General features: G+C 37.0%; 1 protein-coding gene across 7 annotated transcripts in view; it reads right to left on the minus strand.

Moving 5' to 3' along the window:
• The window catches only part of UBR5 (ubiquitin protein ligase E3 component n-recognin 5), a 151,369-nt gene that overhangs the window by 11,520 nt on the left and 121,863 nt on the right, over window positions 1-17,986 (minus strand). For 4 of the 7 annotated variants that reach the window (XR_004260795.1, XM_032251305.1, XM_032251299.1 and 1 more), the window contains exons 41-52: window positions 15,997-16,227; window positions 14,797-14,870; window positions 13,468-13,640; window positions 13,265-13,378; window positions 11,447-11,667; window positions 10,193-10,313; window positions 9,998-10,102; window positions 7,125-7,368; window positions 5,719-5,830; window positions 4,306-4,450; window positions 3,248-3,378; window positions 1,536-1,596 (exon numbers count right to left, since the gene is read on the minus strand). Coding sequence is in view for 6 of the 7 variants with exons in the window: in XM_032251305.1 (XP_032107196.1) it covers window positions 1,536-1,596; window positions 3,248-3,378; window positions 4,306-4,450; window positions 5,719-5,830; window positions 7,125-7,368; window positions 9,998-10,102; window positions 10,193-10,313; window positions 11,447-11,667; window positions 13,265-13,378; window positions 13,468-13,640; window positions 14,797-14,870; window positions 15,997-16,227 (1,732 nt within the window). In the remaining variant the exon portion in view is untranslated. The remainder of the gene's footprint in view (window positions 1-1,535; window positions 1,597-3,247; window positions 3,379-4,305; window positions 4,451-5,718; window positions 5,831-7,124; window positions 7,369-9,997; window positions 10,103-10,192; window positions 10,314-11,446; window positions 11,668-13,264; window positions 13,379-13,467; window positions 13,641-14,796; window positions 14,871-15,996; window positions 16,228-17,986) is intronic. The other 3 variants (XM_032251304.1, XM_032251303.1, XM_032251307.1) reach the window with 1 other exon arrangement.

The following is a 17,986-nucleotide window of genomic DNA, read 5'->3' on the forward strand; positions in this document are numbered from 1 at the left end:
ATCAGAGTAAGCCCCAAGATTCATTGAAAAAACAAAACATATGAAATGGTTCTCCGAAATCATTCAAATGAAGTCAGGTAGGAAGAGCAACATAAATATTTAAATATATGTGTGTAACAAAATTAAAGGTAAATAAACTTTTAATTTGCTCTTTCAGAATGTGACTTACAAAGCTTGTGTATTATTAAGTCTTTAACGTCTCTGTTGTTAAAATAAAGGCATTTAATGAAACTCGGGTAAGCTTCTTTCACTTTATTGCCTGAAGTTCTTTTCACTTGATACGGAATTCTTTCATCACTTTGAAGAGTTTGCATTTTGGCCTCCATACTTTCTAGTGAGAAATCCACCGTCTTTCAAATCACTGTTTCCCTATAGGTAAAGAACCATTCTTTGGCTGCTTTCAAGGGTATTTCTTTATTTTACAGAACTCTGATTATAATGTATCTGGACATGGTTTTCTTTCAATTTATTCTGTTGAGTTCACTGACTCTTGAATCTGGAAATCTATGTTTTTTTAATCAAATTTAGGAAGTGTTCAGCCATGATTTATTTCTTCAAATATTTTTTCTATAGCAATTTCTTCTCTTCCGCTGAGTAGTGACATAAATGTTAGAACTTTTGAAGCTGTCCCACAGGTCTCCCTGAAACGGTCCTTTTGTTTTAAATATTTTCTCTATCTGTTCTTCAGAAGGGGTAATTTCCATCTATCTTCAGGCTGACACTTTCCTGACACCTTCATTTAGCTACTCACCCATCCTGTGACTTTTTTTCTTTCAGATGTTGCACTTTTAATTCTAAAAATATCCCTTTGTTCTCTCTCTTGAATTTCCAATGTGTCTGCTGAGAACCTCTATCTTTCCATTCACTAGTGTTCACCTTTATCTTGCAGAACATGGGATACAGTCTTTGATAATCCCAACAAGTGGGTCATCTCATGAACCATCTACTGGTTCTTTTCCTGGGAGAGGTGGGTCAGTCTTTCCTGGCTCTTTGTATGCTGAATAATTTTAGAGTGTATCCTAGACATTGTAAATGACTTAGTTGTGAAAACTCTAAGTCTTATTAAATTAATATGAATTTAGTAGGCAATCAGCCTAGTTAAGTTCCAACTGAAGTCTCACCTTCTGTGTGCAACTGTTCCAATGCCAACTAAAAAGCCTCCCATACACTATATGTCACTTGTTTTTGCAATGTTGGCACCAGCTACTTCTTTAAAGAATGACTCCTAAGATTCTATAGTCTTTCCCTCGCTGCTCTTCAATTTGTTACATTTCCAAAGTAAAGCTTAATTTAGGCTGTGCTCAAATGGATGCTAACCAATGAGTGGGATTACACTGAGGCCTAACTAAGCCAATCTTATTATTTGATTCTATGCATGACACCAATATATTTGTCTTTGCTTCTGTCTCTGTACTGTAAACATTCATTTTATTTATAAAGACACAGTTTCTTCAGAAATTCCGCTTTTACCCCCTTTAAATTTTCTTATAATTTAAATTCTGTGATTATCAGCACATGTACAAAATGTTCCTTACCTGTACCTTTTCTGAGGAGTCTATTAATCCAAGATCCAGGATACTATCAGCTCCATTTTCCCTAAAAACAAAAAGCCTTTCACATTCCAGATAATGAAGACTTCTAGAGTTTAGTGTGTAATTTAAATTTAAAAGGAGAAAATACATTCAAGTTTTGAAGTCAATAAATGCCCAATGCACCCACTAGTACTAATGCAGTAGGAGCAGAGAAGTTGGTAATACAAATCTTTTAAAAAGTCTATTACTAGATGCTACGTGTATGATTCAAGATAATGGACTAAAGGCTACCTGACTAAATGAATGTAGTCTTCATGGGGTGCTGGAACACTTCTACAATGCTCAGAGGGAGCACTGTAGAAGAACAGAAAAATGTTCAGAAAGCAATGCAATAGGAATAAAATTCTCTAGTGAATTTAATGATTCTATAATACTAATAAATTCACTGTTTACTCCATAAAGCCAGGTGAAAGCCATCAATATTGTATACTGGTTGCATTCAACAGAAAACATGACTAAATATGCAACTCTTACATATATTCACAAAAATCTTTTTATCAAAAATGCATGTTGTTCTTGAATTTTCTATAATGGACTAAGCTATACCAGCGTGCTATAGCTCCAGAGACAGGGCAGAAGAATCAACAGATAGTACATAAAATCCAGAGAAGAAAAGTAGGAGCAAAGCAAATAAAACACATTTCTCTCAGTAGTCTTTGGCTTGAACCATTAAAAGGCTGTGTAAGTGGCTGTTTAGCTCTAGTGCCCAGCCTACCGGCTTATACATCTCTAGGACTGTATCTACTCTAAATTCCTAACTCAAAATCATGATTAGGAAGAAAAAAATACAAATTTTCATCTAAAATAATAAACACTTGGAAACTGGGTATCAAAGTAGCCGCAAGATAAAAGCTATAGCATAAATGTGGCCAGTTTCCTTTTTTTGAGACAGTCTTGCTCTGTCACCCAGGCTGGAGTGCAGTGGCGTGGCTCAGCTCAGCTCAGCTCACTGCAACCGCCATCTCCCGGGTTCAAGCAATTCTCCCTGCCTCAGCCTCCTGAGTAGCTGGGATTACAAGTGCCTGCCACCATGCCCCGCTAATTTTTTTAAATTTTTTTAGTAGAGACAGGGTTTTGCCATGTTGGCCAGGCTGGTCTTAAACTCCTGACCGCAGGTGATCTGCCCGCCTTGACCTCCCAAAGTGCTGAGATTACAGCCACAGTGACCAGCCTTATCTTCCTAAAGTCACTTTTACCTATCATCTTGGAAAAAGGGATATGTAATCTGTTAGATATTTTTTAGATTTTACATTAAATTCATACTTTACAGAACAGAAGGCAAAAACTTGCATGAATTTTTAAGATAAATCAGAACGCCTAAAAGAAATTCATAGTTATGACAAAAACTCAGGTAAAATGTGGCCTTTGCCATGAGGGTATTCTGATAAGTGAATTTGAGATGTACTTCTTTCAAGTAATTTCTAAATAACCTATAACTACTAAAACCCCACGTTTCTAATACATAAGAAGAAACTAAGCTGTCTTACTAATGGAATTTAAGCTATCATTTAAAAATACATTAAAAACATTTTTTAAAGTAAAACTACATTTAACATCTTATACTTTATGACATAAATTTTAAGATATGATGGCACCCACGTAATGAAAATAAGTAGTTGACGTGTAAAGTGAAATGCCTCCCCAATTGTACACACCGTCCATGTGCAATAATGAGTTCCATGGCCTCATCCACTCTTGCTCTCAGAGAATCTTCACTTGCTAGAAGGAGAAGCAGCTGAGCTGGGGATAATTCCAATAGCATGCCAGTGATTTTACTTGCAAATGCCTATAAATGATGAACAAATGTTACTTGACTACTCTCTAAAACCTCTTATCTAATTATGTCTACAATCTTTTATTTTAAAAAAATAAAAACAAAAAATATAAGAAACTTGGGTAACAAATACCACAATTTCAGAACCAGTAAGGTCTTTTATGAAACTGGAAGATCAATTATAGAGAACTCTGGCAGGGAATAAACAGTCCATGCACTACCACAATCTTATTAAGGCTACTTATAATATTTGTATGACAAGTTTTTTTTTTTTTTTTAAGTTTTAAATCTCTGAGTTAAACATACATATAACTTCCTTTTTTTTTTTCTTCTTCATTAGAGAGCCAGAAATATCTTTTATTTAGCGTAGAAAAAAGGGGGTAGGAAAAAGATACCTATGTTTAAGGTTGATGACTTACTGCAAGAAATAAGTTTTCTCTATTATTCTTTTGCTATAAAATATATACATACTGTCATGCATAAAGACAAAAAACATAACTAATTTGTGTTTTATATTGTATAAAAGAAAACTCTTGACAGAACATTCAAAATACAATTCTCCCTGCAATACTAATCAGCATTAATGTGTTCCAACTACAGCTTGCTAACAGATAAAGTCTACTCCAAAAGTAGTAATAATTTGTTCAAATGAAAATACAAATAAATATAATGCACAGCAAATTCTTTAGCATGGAAGGAAGGTAGAATGGGTCCCAACCTAAGGTGGGTGGAGAAAAATAAAAATTCAAGCTATACAGTTATCCTCCAGTAAACACTGCCTTATTCCCTCCTAAGCTTCCTTCTTACTGCAGAACTAAAAACAGTCTTCAACCATGTGGTTTTGCCAGTAGCTGACAATTTTTTTTAAACACCATCTTTAATTCAAAAGCAAAAAAATATTACAGCCAGTTAAGAGGTGACTAAGTACACAGTACACACTGGTTGCATTGCTTGTACACGAGGGTAAAGCCTCTCTCCAAGTGCCTGTCGATGTGCTGGCAAAGGTTCAGGATCATCGCTAGGATTCCCTTCAGAGGCTGGTCTAAAGGGCCTAGTGTCAATGGAAAGCTGTCTTCTAAAGTCTCTGTAAAAGAAAGAAAGCTGTATGACTTCACTTCCTTTGACTACCAAGTAAAAATATTAGTACGACTAGTAAAAACATTAGAAAACCAGAGCATATAAGTTAATCAGTTATGGTACCAAGACGGTAGAATGCCAAGACATTATCGCTGGGAAATAAAGATTATCTAGACCTTGTTATTTAATTTAGAAATTTTATTGTAAGGCAATAGGACCTTAATATATTAGATATCAAGAGTCCACACACAAATCTGGAAATTTTAGTCAAAAGTAAAGTGCAACCCATTCTGATGAGAAAACTTCAAAGATTTAAACAGCACAATCTGCCAAAATTAAGATTTTGTTTTGTTTTATGTTTTTGAGACAGAGTTTCGCTCTTATTACCCAGGCTGGAGTGCAATGGCATGATCTCAGGTCACAGCAACCTCCATCTCCCAAGTTCAAGGAGTCTCCTGCCTCAGCCTCCCAAGTAGCTCAGATTACAGGCATGCACCACCACACCTGGCTAATTTTGTATTTTTAGTAGAGATGGGGTTTCATCATGTTGGTCAGGCTGGTCTTGAACTCCTGACCTCAGATGATTCACACGCCTCGGCCTCCCAAAGTGCTGGGATTACAGGCATGAGCCATCACACCTGGCCTGAAGAATTAAGAATTTTAAGATAAACTTAGGACAGAATGATATGGGTAAAAAACTTCAAACAGGCCAGGTGCGGTGGCTCACGCCTATAATCCCAGCACTTTGGGAGGCAGAAGCGGGTGGATTACGAGGTCAAGAGATCAAAATCATCCTGGCCAACATGGTGAAGCCCCGTCTCTACTAAAAATACAAAAAAATTAGCTGGGCATGGTGGCACGCACCTGTAGTCCCAGCTACTTGGGAGGCTGAGGCAGGAGAATTGCTTGAACCTGGCAGGAGGAGGTTGCAGTGAGCCAAGGTCGCACCACTGCACTCCAGCCTGGCACCTGGTGATGGAGTGAGATTTCTTCAATAAATAAATAAATAAATAAAAACTTCAAACAATTAGGAACTTGAGTCAGATAAATTTAAAATGAATACAATTTCAATACAATTTCAACTGCCTCTAGGTTTTTAAAGCAGGATATTAGTTAATAGACTATTCTTATTGTATTTTATTCTTAGTTACTACACATAAATTCAAAATTAAAACTTTACTTTTCTAAAAAATCCATAATTAAGATTCTTTCATTTACAGGCCTATCTCCAATTCATTCAAACAGGTGGTATTGAATAAAAGATACAAAATTTACCTATCCCGGTCCCTCCGAGAACCTGCTCTCAAGCCACTACTCCTCCTCATTTCCCTTTCTCTCTCCCTTTCCCGATCTCTCTCTCCTCGGTTCCTTAATCTTTGCATCAAACCTAGAAGAAAATGAGAAATATACTTTATTTAGGTGAATGCAAATGCAACTGCCTTAAATTTCAAAGTCAATGCAAAGAAACAAGACAAATGTAAAAAAAAAAAAATGTCAGCTAAAGATCATCCTTCCCTAGCATCTGTGTTGCTAACACCTTTCTCTCACTATGGTTTTCAAGGTTGGAAGTGATTGTGTAGAAAGTACCTGGCACATAATAGATGTTCACTCAATATTTGTTAATGAATTTTCTTCCTTGTCATGTCAAAACTGTGAAATAATATATAGCAACTGTGGTTATGATAGTGTCACTGCAAATAATCCTGAAATTTCTTACATGATTAGAGTCATTTAAATATCCTCTGTTCTTAGTTTTTGGCATGAAAGCATTAAAAGCCGCCAGAATATTACCTATTATTTTTTTTAAATTCCTAAGCCCAAGCTAGAGTATGGTTTCCAACAAGTGTACAGAAAAGATACTTCTGAAATGTTATGGTTTCCCAGTTTCCTCATTCATATCTCCGAATTTTTCATTGTAACATTATAGAAAGTGAAATGGTGAAATTGATGAAAACCTAGGAACGCTCAGCATTTTTTCACCCTCAATCCTTTCTACAACTCATTCAGCCTCTAACCACCTACAAGTCTGATCACTTCTGTTCCTGGTTGATATGAATCACCAGTTATCATTTCCTAAGGCTTTTGTAATGTTCACAAATTTTAAATTTTGCTCACTGTAATCTTAAATCTTAGCTAAGGGTCCTAACCCAAAAGTGCTGATCCTTAGCGAAGTAATAAGCTTGCACCGGGATTTTTTTTTTAAAGTCTTGCTAAACAGTGAGCTTCATGACACAGTTGATTTACATTTGGTTACCAAGTCCTTATCTCACTGGGGACCAGTAGCAAGTTTGGAAATCGTAATTTGAATACCACTGCTCTTAGAATAGCATCTTTTTTCTCAAATATCTGTGTGAGTTAAATAATGAAGTGGAGGAAATGCTGCGATTTGCTTGGTGAATTTTTATATCATCATGTATCTTACAACCTCTTACCCAAGCCCCCCACAACATGTAACAACTGAGATGAAAAACTAGCATAATCACAAACATTTATCAAAATAAATGTGTCTGTAAAAGATCAAATTGCTGTCAACTAGAATAAACAAGATTAAATCAATCTAGAATAAAATAATTTGAAAATGTAAATTTATGCACTCACACGTATATAATCCACGATTATCACTGTTGGTTGATGAACAAGGAAATAATTTTTATGACACTTGTTATGTGTAGAGTACTTACTTGTATGGGTGCCTTTGTTGGCATTTTGTATACACTCTAGATTTGGCAATTTTTCATTTGACAAAAATGCTTGTGCAATGGCTGTATAAAAACTTCGTGCTACACCACTGCCCTCTCCTGGCTCATCCTTAAATGTGACTTTTACTCTATGTACAGCCATTGGTGTAGTAGCACATCTTCGACCAAAGTGATTGTTAAGCTGCCTCATAGTCTGTTGAATTAGAAGATCTCGATCCCGATCAACCTATTAAAGCACATCAAGAAGTCAAGAAGTAATAAATTCAATGTTGGAAGATAGCTTGAATTTTTCTATGTAAAATCTGAAAATCTAGTTTTAGCTTTTCCTTGAGTTTAACTACAAAGTAATCGAAGTTCTCAGAAGCTTATCCATTACCAAACACAACACTTTAAAGGACACAAGACTGTCTTGCAAATTAAATCAGGACAACAGAATTTAATGCAATTCTAACACGTGCTTTCAAAGGTCTATTGGAAAACAATAATCTGTTCAATTGTGGGATACACCAAAATACCAAATGGTCAGGGATGTTAAAAAAAAAAAAAATGCTAGAAAAAAAACACAAATGAATTCCTTGATGACAAGCTAAGCGGGCAGGAGGCTGCAGGGGAATTAACCAAACTGGAAAAATTGTTTGCACCTTCTCTCACAAAGACATCTATTCATTAATGAGTGTGTCTATCACCTACAGCTACATTAAGAGCCTCTGAAATCTAAGAGAAGGCCAACTTAGAAAAATAAAATGAGCAAAATGTATTAACTGAGTTAAATATAACTATCCTAAATATATGAAATGTTTAACTTTGCTTAAAGTAAGAAAAATTCAAATTAAAACTATACTGAGGTGCTATTTATTACTTATCAGATTAGCAAAAATCTAGAAATTCAACAACTGCTGGTAAGACTGTGAGGAATCAGGCACTCTCACATTGACTGTGAAAATGCAAAATTATGCAACCACTGTGTAAAAGTATTCGTCAATGTCTAGCAAAATTATATGCACATGCTCTTTGACCCAGCAATTCCATGTCTAAGAATCTATCTCAGGGACACACTAGCAAAAAAAACCCACAAGGCCATTCATCACACTATCCTAACAGCAAAAGACTGGAAACAAGCTCAAATACCTAGTCGGCAAGGGACTGACTACAAACCTGGGATAACAACCCAGGCTGCAGTATACTAAGCAGCTATAAAAGGAAGGTAACAACATCTCACATTTTCTCTGGGCTATACTATTAACTGGGAAAAGCAAGATGGGATAAAATATACAGTATGTTTGGGTAGGTGAGAGGTGGTATGTAATTAATGCACACATATGCTTATATTTTTTAAAAGGGAGGGAAGGAAATAAACTTTTAAAAAATGGTAAAAGAGACAGAATGGAAACGAGACTTATATCCATTCTAGTAGAGTTCACTTTGCCACACTGTAGATATTTTACAATGATTACAAAATAAAACCAAAAAAGGAAACCCTAAAATCGGAACACAAAATGAAACAAAAGGCCCTAATCATAGAGCTGGTAGCAAAATCACACAAAGAATTACTTCAAGTGACTTTAAAACAAAATTATTTAATGGTGTATCTCTAACTGCATATGATCTAAGGACAAAAATCTGCAAATAAATTACTTTGAATAATCATTTTGTTAGTGGTAGTGTTGATGTTATAATTCTTTTTAAGAGACAGTTTCTCACACTATGGTGGCCCAGGCTGTCCTTGAATTCCTGGACTCAAGCGATGCTTCCAACTCAGATTCTAGTGATGTAATTCTAAGACTGCTTCTGTGTATCTTGGGCATTAAACCAAATGAGTAATTTGATTAATGTTGTTAAGTTGGATATTCAGTTTGAAAGAAAGGAGATAAAAATATAAGAAGCAAGGCCAGGTGGGAGGCCAAGGCAGGTGGATCTCTTGAGGTCAGGAGTTTGACACCAGCCTGGCCAACAGGGTAAAACGCTGTCTCTACTAAAAATATAAAAATTAGCCAGGCATGGTGGTGGGCACCTATAATCCCAGCTACTCAGGAGGCTGAGGCAGGAGTCTCGCTTGAACCTGGGAGGTGAAGGTTGGAATGAGCCAGTATCATGCTACGGTGCTACAGCCTGGGTGACAGGCCAAGACTCCATCTCCAAAAAAAAAAAAAAAAAAAGCAGCAAAAATAACAACCACCACCCTGTGGTCCTAAATCTTGGATTTGAATTGGTAGTATCAATATTAATTTCTTGATTTTTTAAAAAAGAACAAATTAAAGTGCATTTTCAAACTGTATCAATTAGAAAGGCCTAGATACCACGATCAACCCATTAGCAATATGCAACGCTAGAGCACAGACTGTAATCTCAAAACACAATTTCCTACTAAAAGGAGTCAGGGCTACTTGAAGAAATGGCTGAATTAAGGTCTGTAACAAGAAATGCACAAGATGAAACACACCAGAAAGTAAGAAAGTTATCAAAAATTATTGGGGTCATGTCAAAAGTACTCAGGAATCAAAACTGACTCAAGACTTCCACTAGCCAAAAGAAGACATAATTTGAGCATCAATATGAGTAACAGTTTCAATGGAATTGAACACATCAAAAAATGTTTTATTCAGTGAATGCATAATGATACTTAAAAACTGAAACAAAAAGAATTCAGAGGATGCTAGGAAACCAAACTGCCAGAGAAAACCAGTATTCTAAATTTGGTGGTTACATTAAAAAAAGCTTGATGGTTAACATTTCTTTATTTTCTTTAAATTTTTAACTGTAAGTACATAACCCTAAGCAAAGCTATTATTATTTTGCATGTTTTAAAATTTATATAAGTAGCATACTATAGGTATAGTATAAAAAAATCTGAATACCTTTACCTCTAGTGATAAATCTCTTGACTGTTGGTTTCTCAGTTTTTCCATTTCTCTACGGAATTTTGATTCTTTTACCTCAAAACCACCCAATTCCGTTAGGATCTTAAAACAAAAAAGAAAAGCATTACAGATTATTCTCTGAAATATGTGCTTATCAAGCAGAATGGAATTTAAAGTGCACAAAATACATACCGATCCAGGTTCTGCTCCAACATCTTCCATGAATACCCTGCCGAACAGTTCTAAAGAAAGGCGCCAACGTCCCAGGAGCATATCATGGGAAATAACCATTCCCATAAAGCTACACTGTGGCCTGTAAGAAGTTTGGGTGGGGGGAATAATTTAGCCAATTTCAAAGACTGACTGGTTTTTGTACAACAGTAATAATTTACTTTTTTAAAAAACATTCTGAGTTCTTAACTTCTTTAAACTGTGTCCTGTCTACTACAGAACTTTTTCATAGCTACTTGTTCCCTGCAGAACTTAGTATTTTTTCCTTCCTTATTCCTTCTGTCTTCCACATATGAAAAAATCCCTGGGCTATGTTTTACCTTCATCCTTCATTTTACCTCCTCTCCTTAAAGTCCAATGTCCATCTCCATCTAGCCAACTCCCAGATCCACCTCCAGTTAAACTTTCACCATGAACCAGAATTTCCCTTTTTAAAATATATTCACATCAGTGATGCTCAATTCAACCTCAGCATGGCTAACATTTCATATGGTTTCTTCACCACAATGATAGTTCTCCTGACTTTTTTTCAGTAGTACCTCTTTCCCTATTGCCCAGACTTAAAGCAGATTTTTTCTTCCTTCTGTTCCTTCAAAGTGATCAAGTCCATCTTAAGTTTCTCTTCCTTTCCATGTTGTCCTTTCTATCCCCGAAGCCAACATTCTGCCTCAGCACCTTTCCCTCAACTAACTGAAATTATTAATAATAACAAACGGCTTTCTAACTGGCCTCCCTACCTCTAATTCTCTCCAATCAGTTTCTGCACATTCTAACCATCTCAATTCAATCCATATTGCTTCTAGGAAGCTTGGGCCACCCAAGTCCACAATTCTCCCCTGCCTTATATGATTGCTAGACAATGTATACACTGTATATCTTATTTTCAAAACTAATGTGTTAGCTCAAATCTAAGCAAAAAAATTATTATACCATGTAACCAAAAAATATAGAGTCAAATCATACAGAACCACTGTATAAACTAACAAATTTTTATTAGATAAGCAAAGAACCTACCTCTTGTAAGAGAATTATAACCTTGGCAAAGGAGCACAGATAAGTGTGAATCACAAATCTAGAAAGTTCTACTCTTTCTAATTATTCAGTTTCCCCTTAGCTGAGCTGATAATACCAAGTCTGTAAATGGTAACTAGGCATGGATATATATATACTTTAACTGTGTATTGAACAATAAAAACAAAGGATCTTAGCAAATACCTGAAAGATGTAAGAGGTGGCCCTTCACTTTCGGTAAGTCCTATTTCTGCTAGTAAGCTACTTTTTAATTGTGCAGCAAGATCATGAGCAGACGGCCCTGGTTTTGAACTCTCAGCTTCTTCTGGTAACACGGGCTGCTCTTCCCCTTCTTTTTTTTGCCGGTTTTGCATGTTCATTACATTTTTCAGATTGGCAGCATAAGACATTTTTGTTGGAAGAACCTATGAATATTTACATTTAAAAGTTACAAATTAAGGGGAAAAAAAACTAATTAGATTTTGTCCTCAATTTAGTAATATGGGAATCATATGCAAGTTTTTTTTTTTTTCCCCCACTTCCTGGAGTTTCAGTGGTTCTTTTGTCTGATGGCCCTGGCTGACCACCAATTCTAATGCATTTACCAAACCCACCTCAGATAACTTTTTTTTTTTTTTTGAGATGCAACCTCCCTCTGTCACCCAGGCTGGAGTGCAGTGGTGCAGTCTCGGCTTACTGCAACCTCCGCCTCTGGAGTTCAAGCGATTCTCCTGCCTCAGCCTCCCAAATAGCTGGGATTACACCCAGCTAATGTTTTTTATAGTTTTTGTAGAGATGGGGGTTTCACCATGTTGGCCAGGGTAGTCTCAAACTCCTGACCTCATGATCCGCCCACCTCAGCCTCCCAAAGTGCTAGGATTAGGGGCATGAGCCCCCCACCCATTTTTTTTTTTTTTTTTTAAATTCACTTGGCTGGGCATGGTGGCTTGCTCCTGTAATCCTAGCACTTTGGAAGGCCAAGGTGGGTGAATCGCTTGAGGTCAGGAGTTGGAAGCCAGCCTGGCCAACATGGCAAAACCCCATCTCTACTAAAAATACAAAATAATTACCCGTGCGTGGTGGCAGGCACCTGTACTCCTAGCTACTTGGGAGACTAGGCAGGAGAATCACTTAAACCCAGAAGGTGGAGGTTGCAGTGAGCCAAGATTGTGCCACTGCACTCCAGCCTGGGTGACAGAACAAGACTCTTTGTCTCAAAAAATTTAAAAAATAAATAAATTAACTTCTTGCCTTGGAACTTCACAGAATTTTTAAAGGAATCTTGATAATATTGGCGGTACTTAAGTCTCATATATTTTTAATATTTTCAGTAGTGCATTCTCCTTTATCCCTGAGATAATAAAAAAATCCTATTCAACTACATGTCTTCTAAACCTGCTTTTTAGTGTTTTATTACATTTTCAGTGGACAAACAGTAGCATTTAATTTTAGGCTCCCAAATCAGATCAAAACTAGATATACTGCTTAACTAGTTATGTGACACAAACATTCCCACATAAAATTTATTTACTCTCTTCAAGGCTCAATTTCTTACCCATAAAATTAGGGTGATAATGCATTCTACCAAACATCGTTATAAAGATGGAGACCAATGCCCAGGAGACAGAATTAGTCGACAAATATTAGGTATCATTATTAATGTTACCTCATTTATCTACAGTCTTGAGTAAAATTAGTTCAGCAAGTTATAGCCAAAATTACATATGTCATCTATATATTTTTATTATACATGAAAATTTAAATTTTCTGCCACATACAACAATCAGCTCTGTGAAACGGACAAAGCATATAAGGAGGCTGCTATTTTATGGATGAAGTAATCTCACAGCAAGTTAATGACAGTGTTGGAATTCTTCCTATTGTATCACAAGGCAAGAATTTCTGACACTTCTATTATATCAGAAAATATAAGACTCTGAATTACTGCATTTCTAAAAATCTGTATGCTGGAACAAGTTGTCCTTAATAAATAATATATTACAAAAACTTTTACTGTCTTACCTCTAGGCAGTTTCTATCCACTGTAACCTCCATTAAACATTTCCCACTACTGGCAGATGAAGAATAAAGACCCTGACTTGGACGGCCAAAAAGATCCTCTTTTCTAGCATTTGGCTGGAATTTTAACAGAAATATTCTAGTTACATTGAATACTTAAAGAAAAAAATTAGAAAAAAACCTTATGACTAATTTGTTTAATTCACCTGCAGCAAATGTGGCTGATCAGCCAAGGGGATGGCTTCAGCCAGAGGTACTTCAAATGGATTTGGGGGTATACACCCAAGGAATGTCATGGAGTCTGAACGTCGGAAAAATGGATGGTTTTGGCCAGTTTCTGCAGGAAGAGAGTCATCATCCTTATCATTCAAAGTAGCACCTAAACATAAAAAGATAAAATTTTTGTTTTTTAGGAAAATTATTTAATTACTAGATTAGGATAACAGACCTCTAATCTGCTCAATCCAAAATTCCTATTACCTCTTTTATAAAATTGTAATGCCACTCAAAAACAAGTTAATAGTCCAAAATTTTGTTATTTTTTCAAAGTAAATGTAACAGTTTAATATGGTTACAATGGTAAGTTTTATGTTATGTGTGTTACAATAAAAAATGCAAAATAAAAATCAGCATTTAACAATATTGTGCCCTTCTGTATTAGAGAGAGGTTTCCTATATCCTCCTCTTCATCTCCTGAGATACCCACCACCCAAATACAGTTAGATTAATGAGTATATTCAGGACCCAACTCACTGACAACTCCAGGGGAGATGATCAGGAGCTGACACCTGAGCATCTGCTAAACAGAGTAATGTCTGAGCAACTTACGTATCTCAACAGTAAGTCAGCACACTAGCACCAACTCTCCTTAATGGAATAAAACTTTGGCAGTGCCTTGTTTGCGTATAAACAGCAGTAAGCTATGGCTGGGTTCTCAAGAAATCGGAATTAGGTCAATTGTCTTTCTATAGGCCTAATAAAAGTACTCGTTGATAATAAGAAACTGGAGAATGCATTATTTGGCACCAACTGAAATAACTGAAACCCACAAATAAACTTCACTAGACTCAAGTGTTGTGGTATTAGAAGTTTTGTAGAAAAGTCTGGAGTTGGGATATTTTCTCTTTTCATTGCATTAATTACTAGAGTTCTGATATCTGGAAGTTGTAACTGGTAATTCTCATTTTCTTGGCTAAATCTATTTTGCATCAATATTAAAGGTTTTGCTAAGATTTTATTAAATGTAGTAAGAATACATTAAGAGTAAAGGTAACCATAAAACTAAGACAAATACAAGAAGACATAGATTTTAAAAATATGGTTGGAAAGTTTATAACATTTCTTTAATACATCCTTAGTTTCAAAATGTATAATGCAAGAATGTGTAATCAAAAATGGACAGAAAATGTAAGAAATGAGACATAGAGAAGAAAAGAGAAATTCCCACCCAGACAGAAAATAATGAAGTTAAAAAGCTTGAAGGGGAACTACTGAGGCAGCCATTTCTTGGATTAGCAGATTTTCTGTGCACTAACTTTGATTGGTGTCATCATCATTTTCATGTTCTGAATCTTCATTATCAATACCCAGTTCCAAGAGTTCTCGCGTCCTTTAAAAAGACAAGTGAGTCATTTAAACCAAGTATTTGTATAATATGAACAGAAGCAAAAGTAAGGCAAATACAAACAAAAACTCACTAATAAGATCACGAATGTATCTAACCAATTTCAAACACTGCAGTATAGTTTCAGAATCTGGGAAATGGTAGAGTGAACAGGTTTATGTACTATCATTACAAAATGGACTCAACAGAAGAAAAAGCAAATCACCCAAGAAATAATGAGTGCTTAAACAAACTCTAACAGAAAACATGGGTTGGGCATGGTAACTCATGTCTATAATCCCAATACTTTGGGAGGCTAAGGCAGGAGGATCACTTGAGGCCAGGAGTTCAAGACCAGCCAGGGCAACATCATGAGACACTGTCTCTTCAAACCATTAAGAAATTAGCCAGGCATGGTGGCATATGCCTTTAAGCCCCATCTACTGGAAAAACTAAGGCAGTAGAATCACTTGAACCCAAGAGTTCAAGGTTGCAGTGAGCTTTGATTGCATCACATTCCACCCTCAGAAACAGAGTAAGACCCAGTTTCTTTTATTAAAAAAAAAAGGGGGGGGGGGCGGGCAGGCACTGTGGCTCATGCCTGTAATCCCAGCGTTTTGGGAGGCTGAGGCAGGTGGATCACCTGAGGTTGGGAGTTTGAGACCAGCCTGTTCAACATGGTGAACAAAATATACAAAAAATACAAAATGAGCCGGGCGTGGTGGCACATGACTGTAATCCTAGCTACTTGGGAGGCTGAGGCAGGAGAATCGCTTGAACCCAGGAGGTGGACGTTGTGGTAAGCCAAGATCACGCCACTGTTCTCCAGCCTGGGCAACAAGATCGCTAACACCGTCTCAAAACAAAAAAAAAAAGGAAAAAATGAAAAGATAGACAATCAGATAAAACTATCTCAAGCAAGAAGTTTAACTGGATTCTTAGGTTTCCCATTTTAAGAAGAGTGGCAGTGGGGAAAGGTTGGCTAAACTCAAGCCCATCTTCCTACATGAAATGGTCCTGTACTATTTCTCTTTTGCAATGCTATTCTCCTTACCCCAAAATCTGACAATGTACTAAAGGAGATCATACCAAGCAAGTATTTCTTAAATCAACCTCGTGGCAGGTATGATACCTTTTGCGTTCTAGCTGAGGTGTGTCCAATGTTGTCTGCTGATTCATTGCCTTAATCCAGTATATAAGGGCTTGAAAAACATATGCCACATGCTTCAAAGAGCAAACATCCAAAACTGGAAGAACATCAGAATGCTCATCATTATGAGACCGCATCAGAGACAGAGCATAATTTAGGAAGTCTCCTCGTGCAGACATCATTCCTTGACGGGCGCTAAGCAAGGTGGCACGTCTATAAGAAGAGAAAAAAGTGAAGAACACCACAAATATGAAATTTACTACTATCATACATATGCAAAATTAGGAGCTGAGAATATTCATAAATAGAAAGTAATTAAGCCTGTCGCTCAGCTTTAGAAATATAATCACTGTGCATGATTTACAGACTTACACTTTGTATAGAAAAGGAATTCCAATATCCTTTGGAATGGAAAAAGGAACTCCTTCCCTGAAGACAGTGATTCTCCATCTTCAAGGTCCTTCAAAATCACCTGGAGGGCTTACTAAAACAGACCACTGGCCTAATCCCCAGAGTTTTAGTAGGTATGGGGTAAAGCCCCCGAATTTGCATTTCTAAATAGCTCTTAGGTGCTGTTCTAGGGATCATACTTTGAGAATCACTTTATTAAAATGACACTAAAAGCACAAGCAACACAAGAAAACAGATAGCCTGGGCAATAAACACGGTGAAATCGTATCTCTAGTAAAGATACAAAAATTAGCTGGGTGTGGTGGCGGGCACCTGTAATTCCAGCTACTTGGGAGGCTAAGGCAAAACTGCTTGAACCTGGGAGGTAGCGGGTGCAATGAGCCAGGATCATACCACTGCATTCCAGCCTGGGCCACGGACTGAGACTCTGTCACAAAAATCAAAAGAACGAAACCCAGATATAACTGGACTTTATGAAAATTAAAATTGCACTTTCAAGCATACCATCAAGAAAGTGAAAAGATATTCCAAAGAATGGGACAAAATCTTTCCAAATTACGTATTTGATAATGGGCTTATATGCAGGATAAAGAACTCATACACCTCAATTTTAAAAGACAAGCCAATTTAAAATATGGGTGAAGCCAGGCATGGTGGCTCATGCATGTAATCCTAGCATTTTGGGAGGCCAAGGTAGATGGATCACTTGAGTTCAGGAGTTTAAGACCAGCCTGGCCAACATGATGAAACCATGTCTCTATTAAAAGTACCAAAAAATCAGCCAGGCGTGGTGGCGGGCGCCTGTAATCCCAGCTACTCCGGAGACTGAGGCAGGAGAATCACTTGAGCCCCAGAGACAGAGGCTGCAGTGACCCAAGATCACACCTTTGCATTCCAGCCTGGGCAACAAGAACGAAACTCAGTCTCAGGATCCAAATACGCATTTCCCCAAAGAAGATATGTGAATGGCCAGTTAGCACATGAAAAGATGTTCAGCATCATTGACCATTAGGGAAATGCAAATCAAAGCCACAATAAGTTACTAGGTCACACCCACTGGGATGGTTGTAAAAAAAGACAGATAATAACAAGTGCTGGTGAAGATGTGGAAAAACAAAAACTCTCATACATACACTGCTAATGAGAATGTTTTCCTCTTTGGAAAACAGTATTGCCAGTTCTTCAAAGGGTTACAAATAGAGTTACCATATGACCCAACAATTCCATAACCAATTTCAGTTTTCAAGACAACTGAAAACACATATCTACACAAAAATCTATATACAAGGCCGGGCGCGGTGGCTCAAGCCTGTAATCCCAGCACTTTGGGAGGCTGAGGCGGGTGGATCACGAGGTCAAGAGATCGAGACCATCCTGGTCAACATGGTGAAACCCCGTCTCTACCAAAAATACAAAAAAATTAGCTGGGCATGGTGGTGCGTGCCTGTAATCCCAGCTACTCAGGAGGCTGAGGCAGGAGAATTGCCTGAACCCAGGAGGCGGAGGTTGCGGTGAGCCGAGATTGCGCCATTGCACTCCAGCCTGGGTAACATGAGTGAAA

The sequence above is a fragment of the Sapajus apella genome, unplaced genomic scaffold, assembly GCF_009761245.1.
Source record: "Sapajus apella isolate SASKATOON/1434 unplaced genomic scaffold, GSC_monkey_1.0 scaffold3, whole genome shotgun sequence".
In the NCBI taxonomy this organism is placed as follows: Eukaryota; Metazoa; Chordata; class Mammalia; order Primates; family Cebidae; genus Sapajus; species Sapajus apella.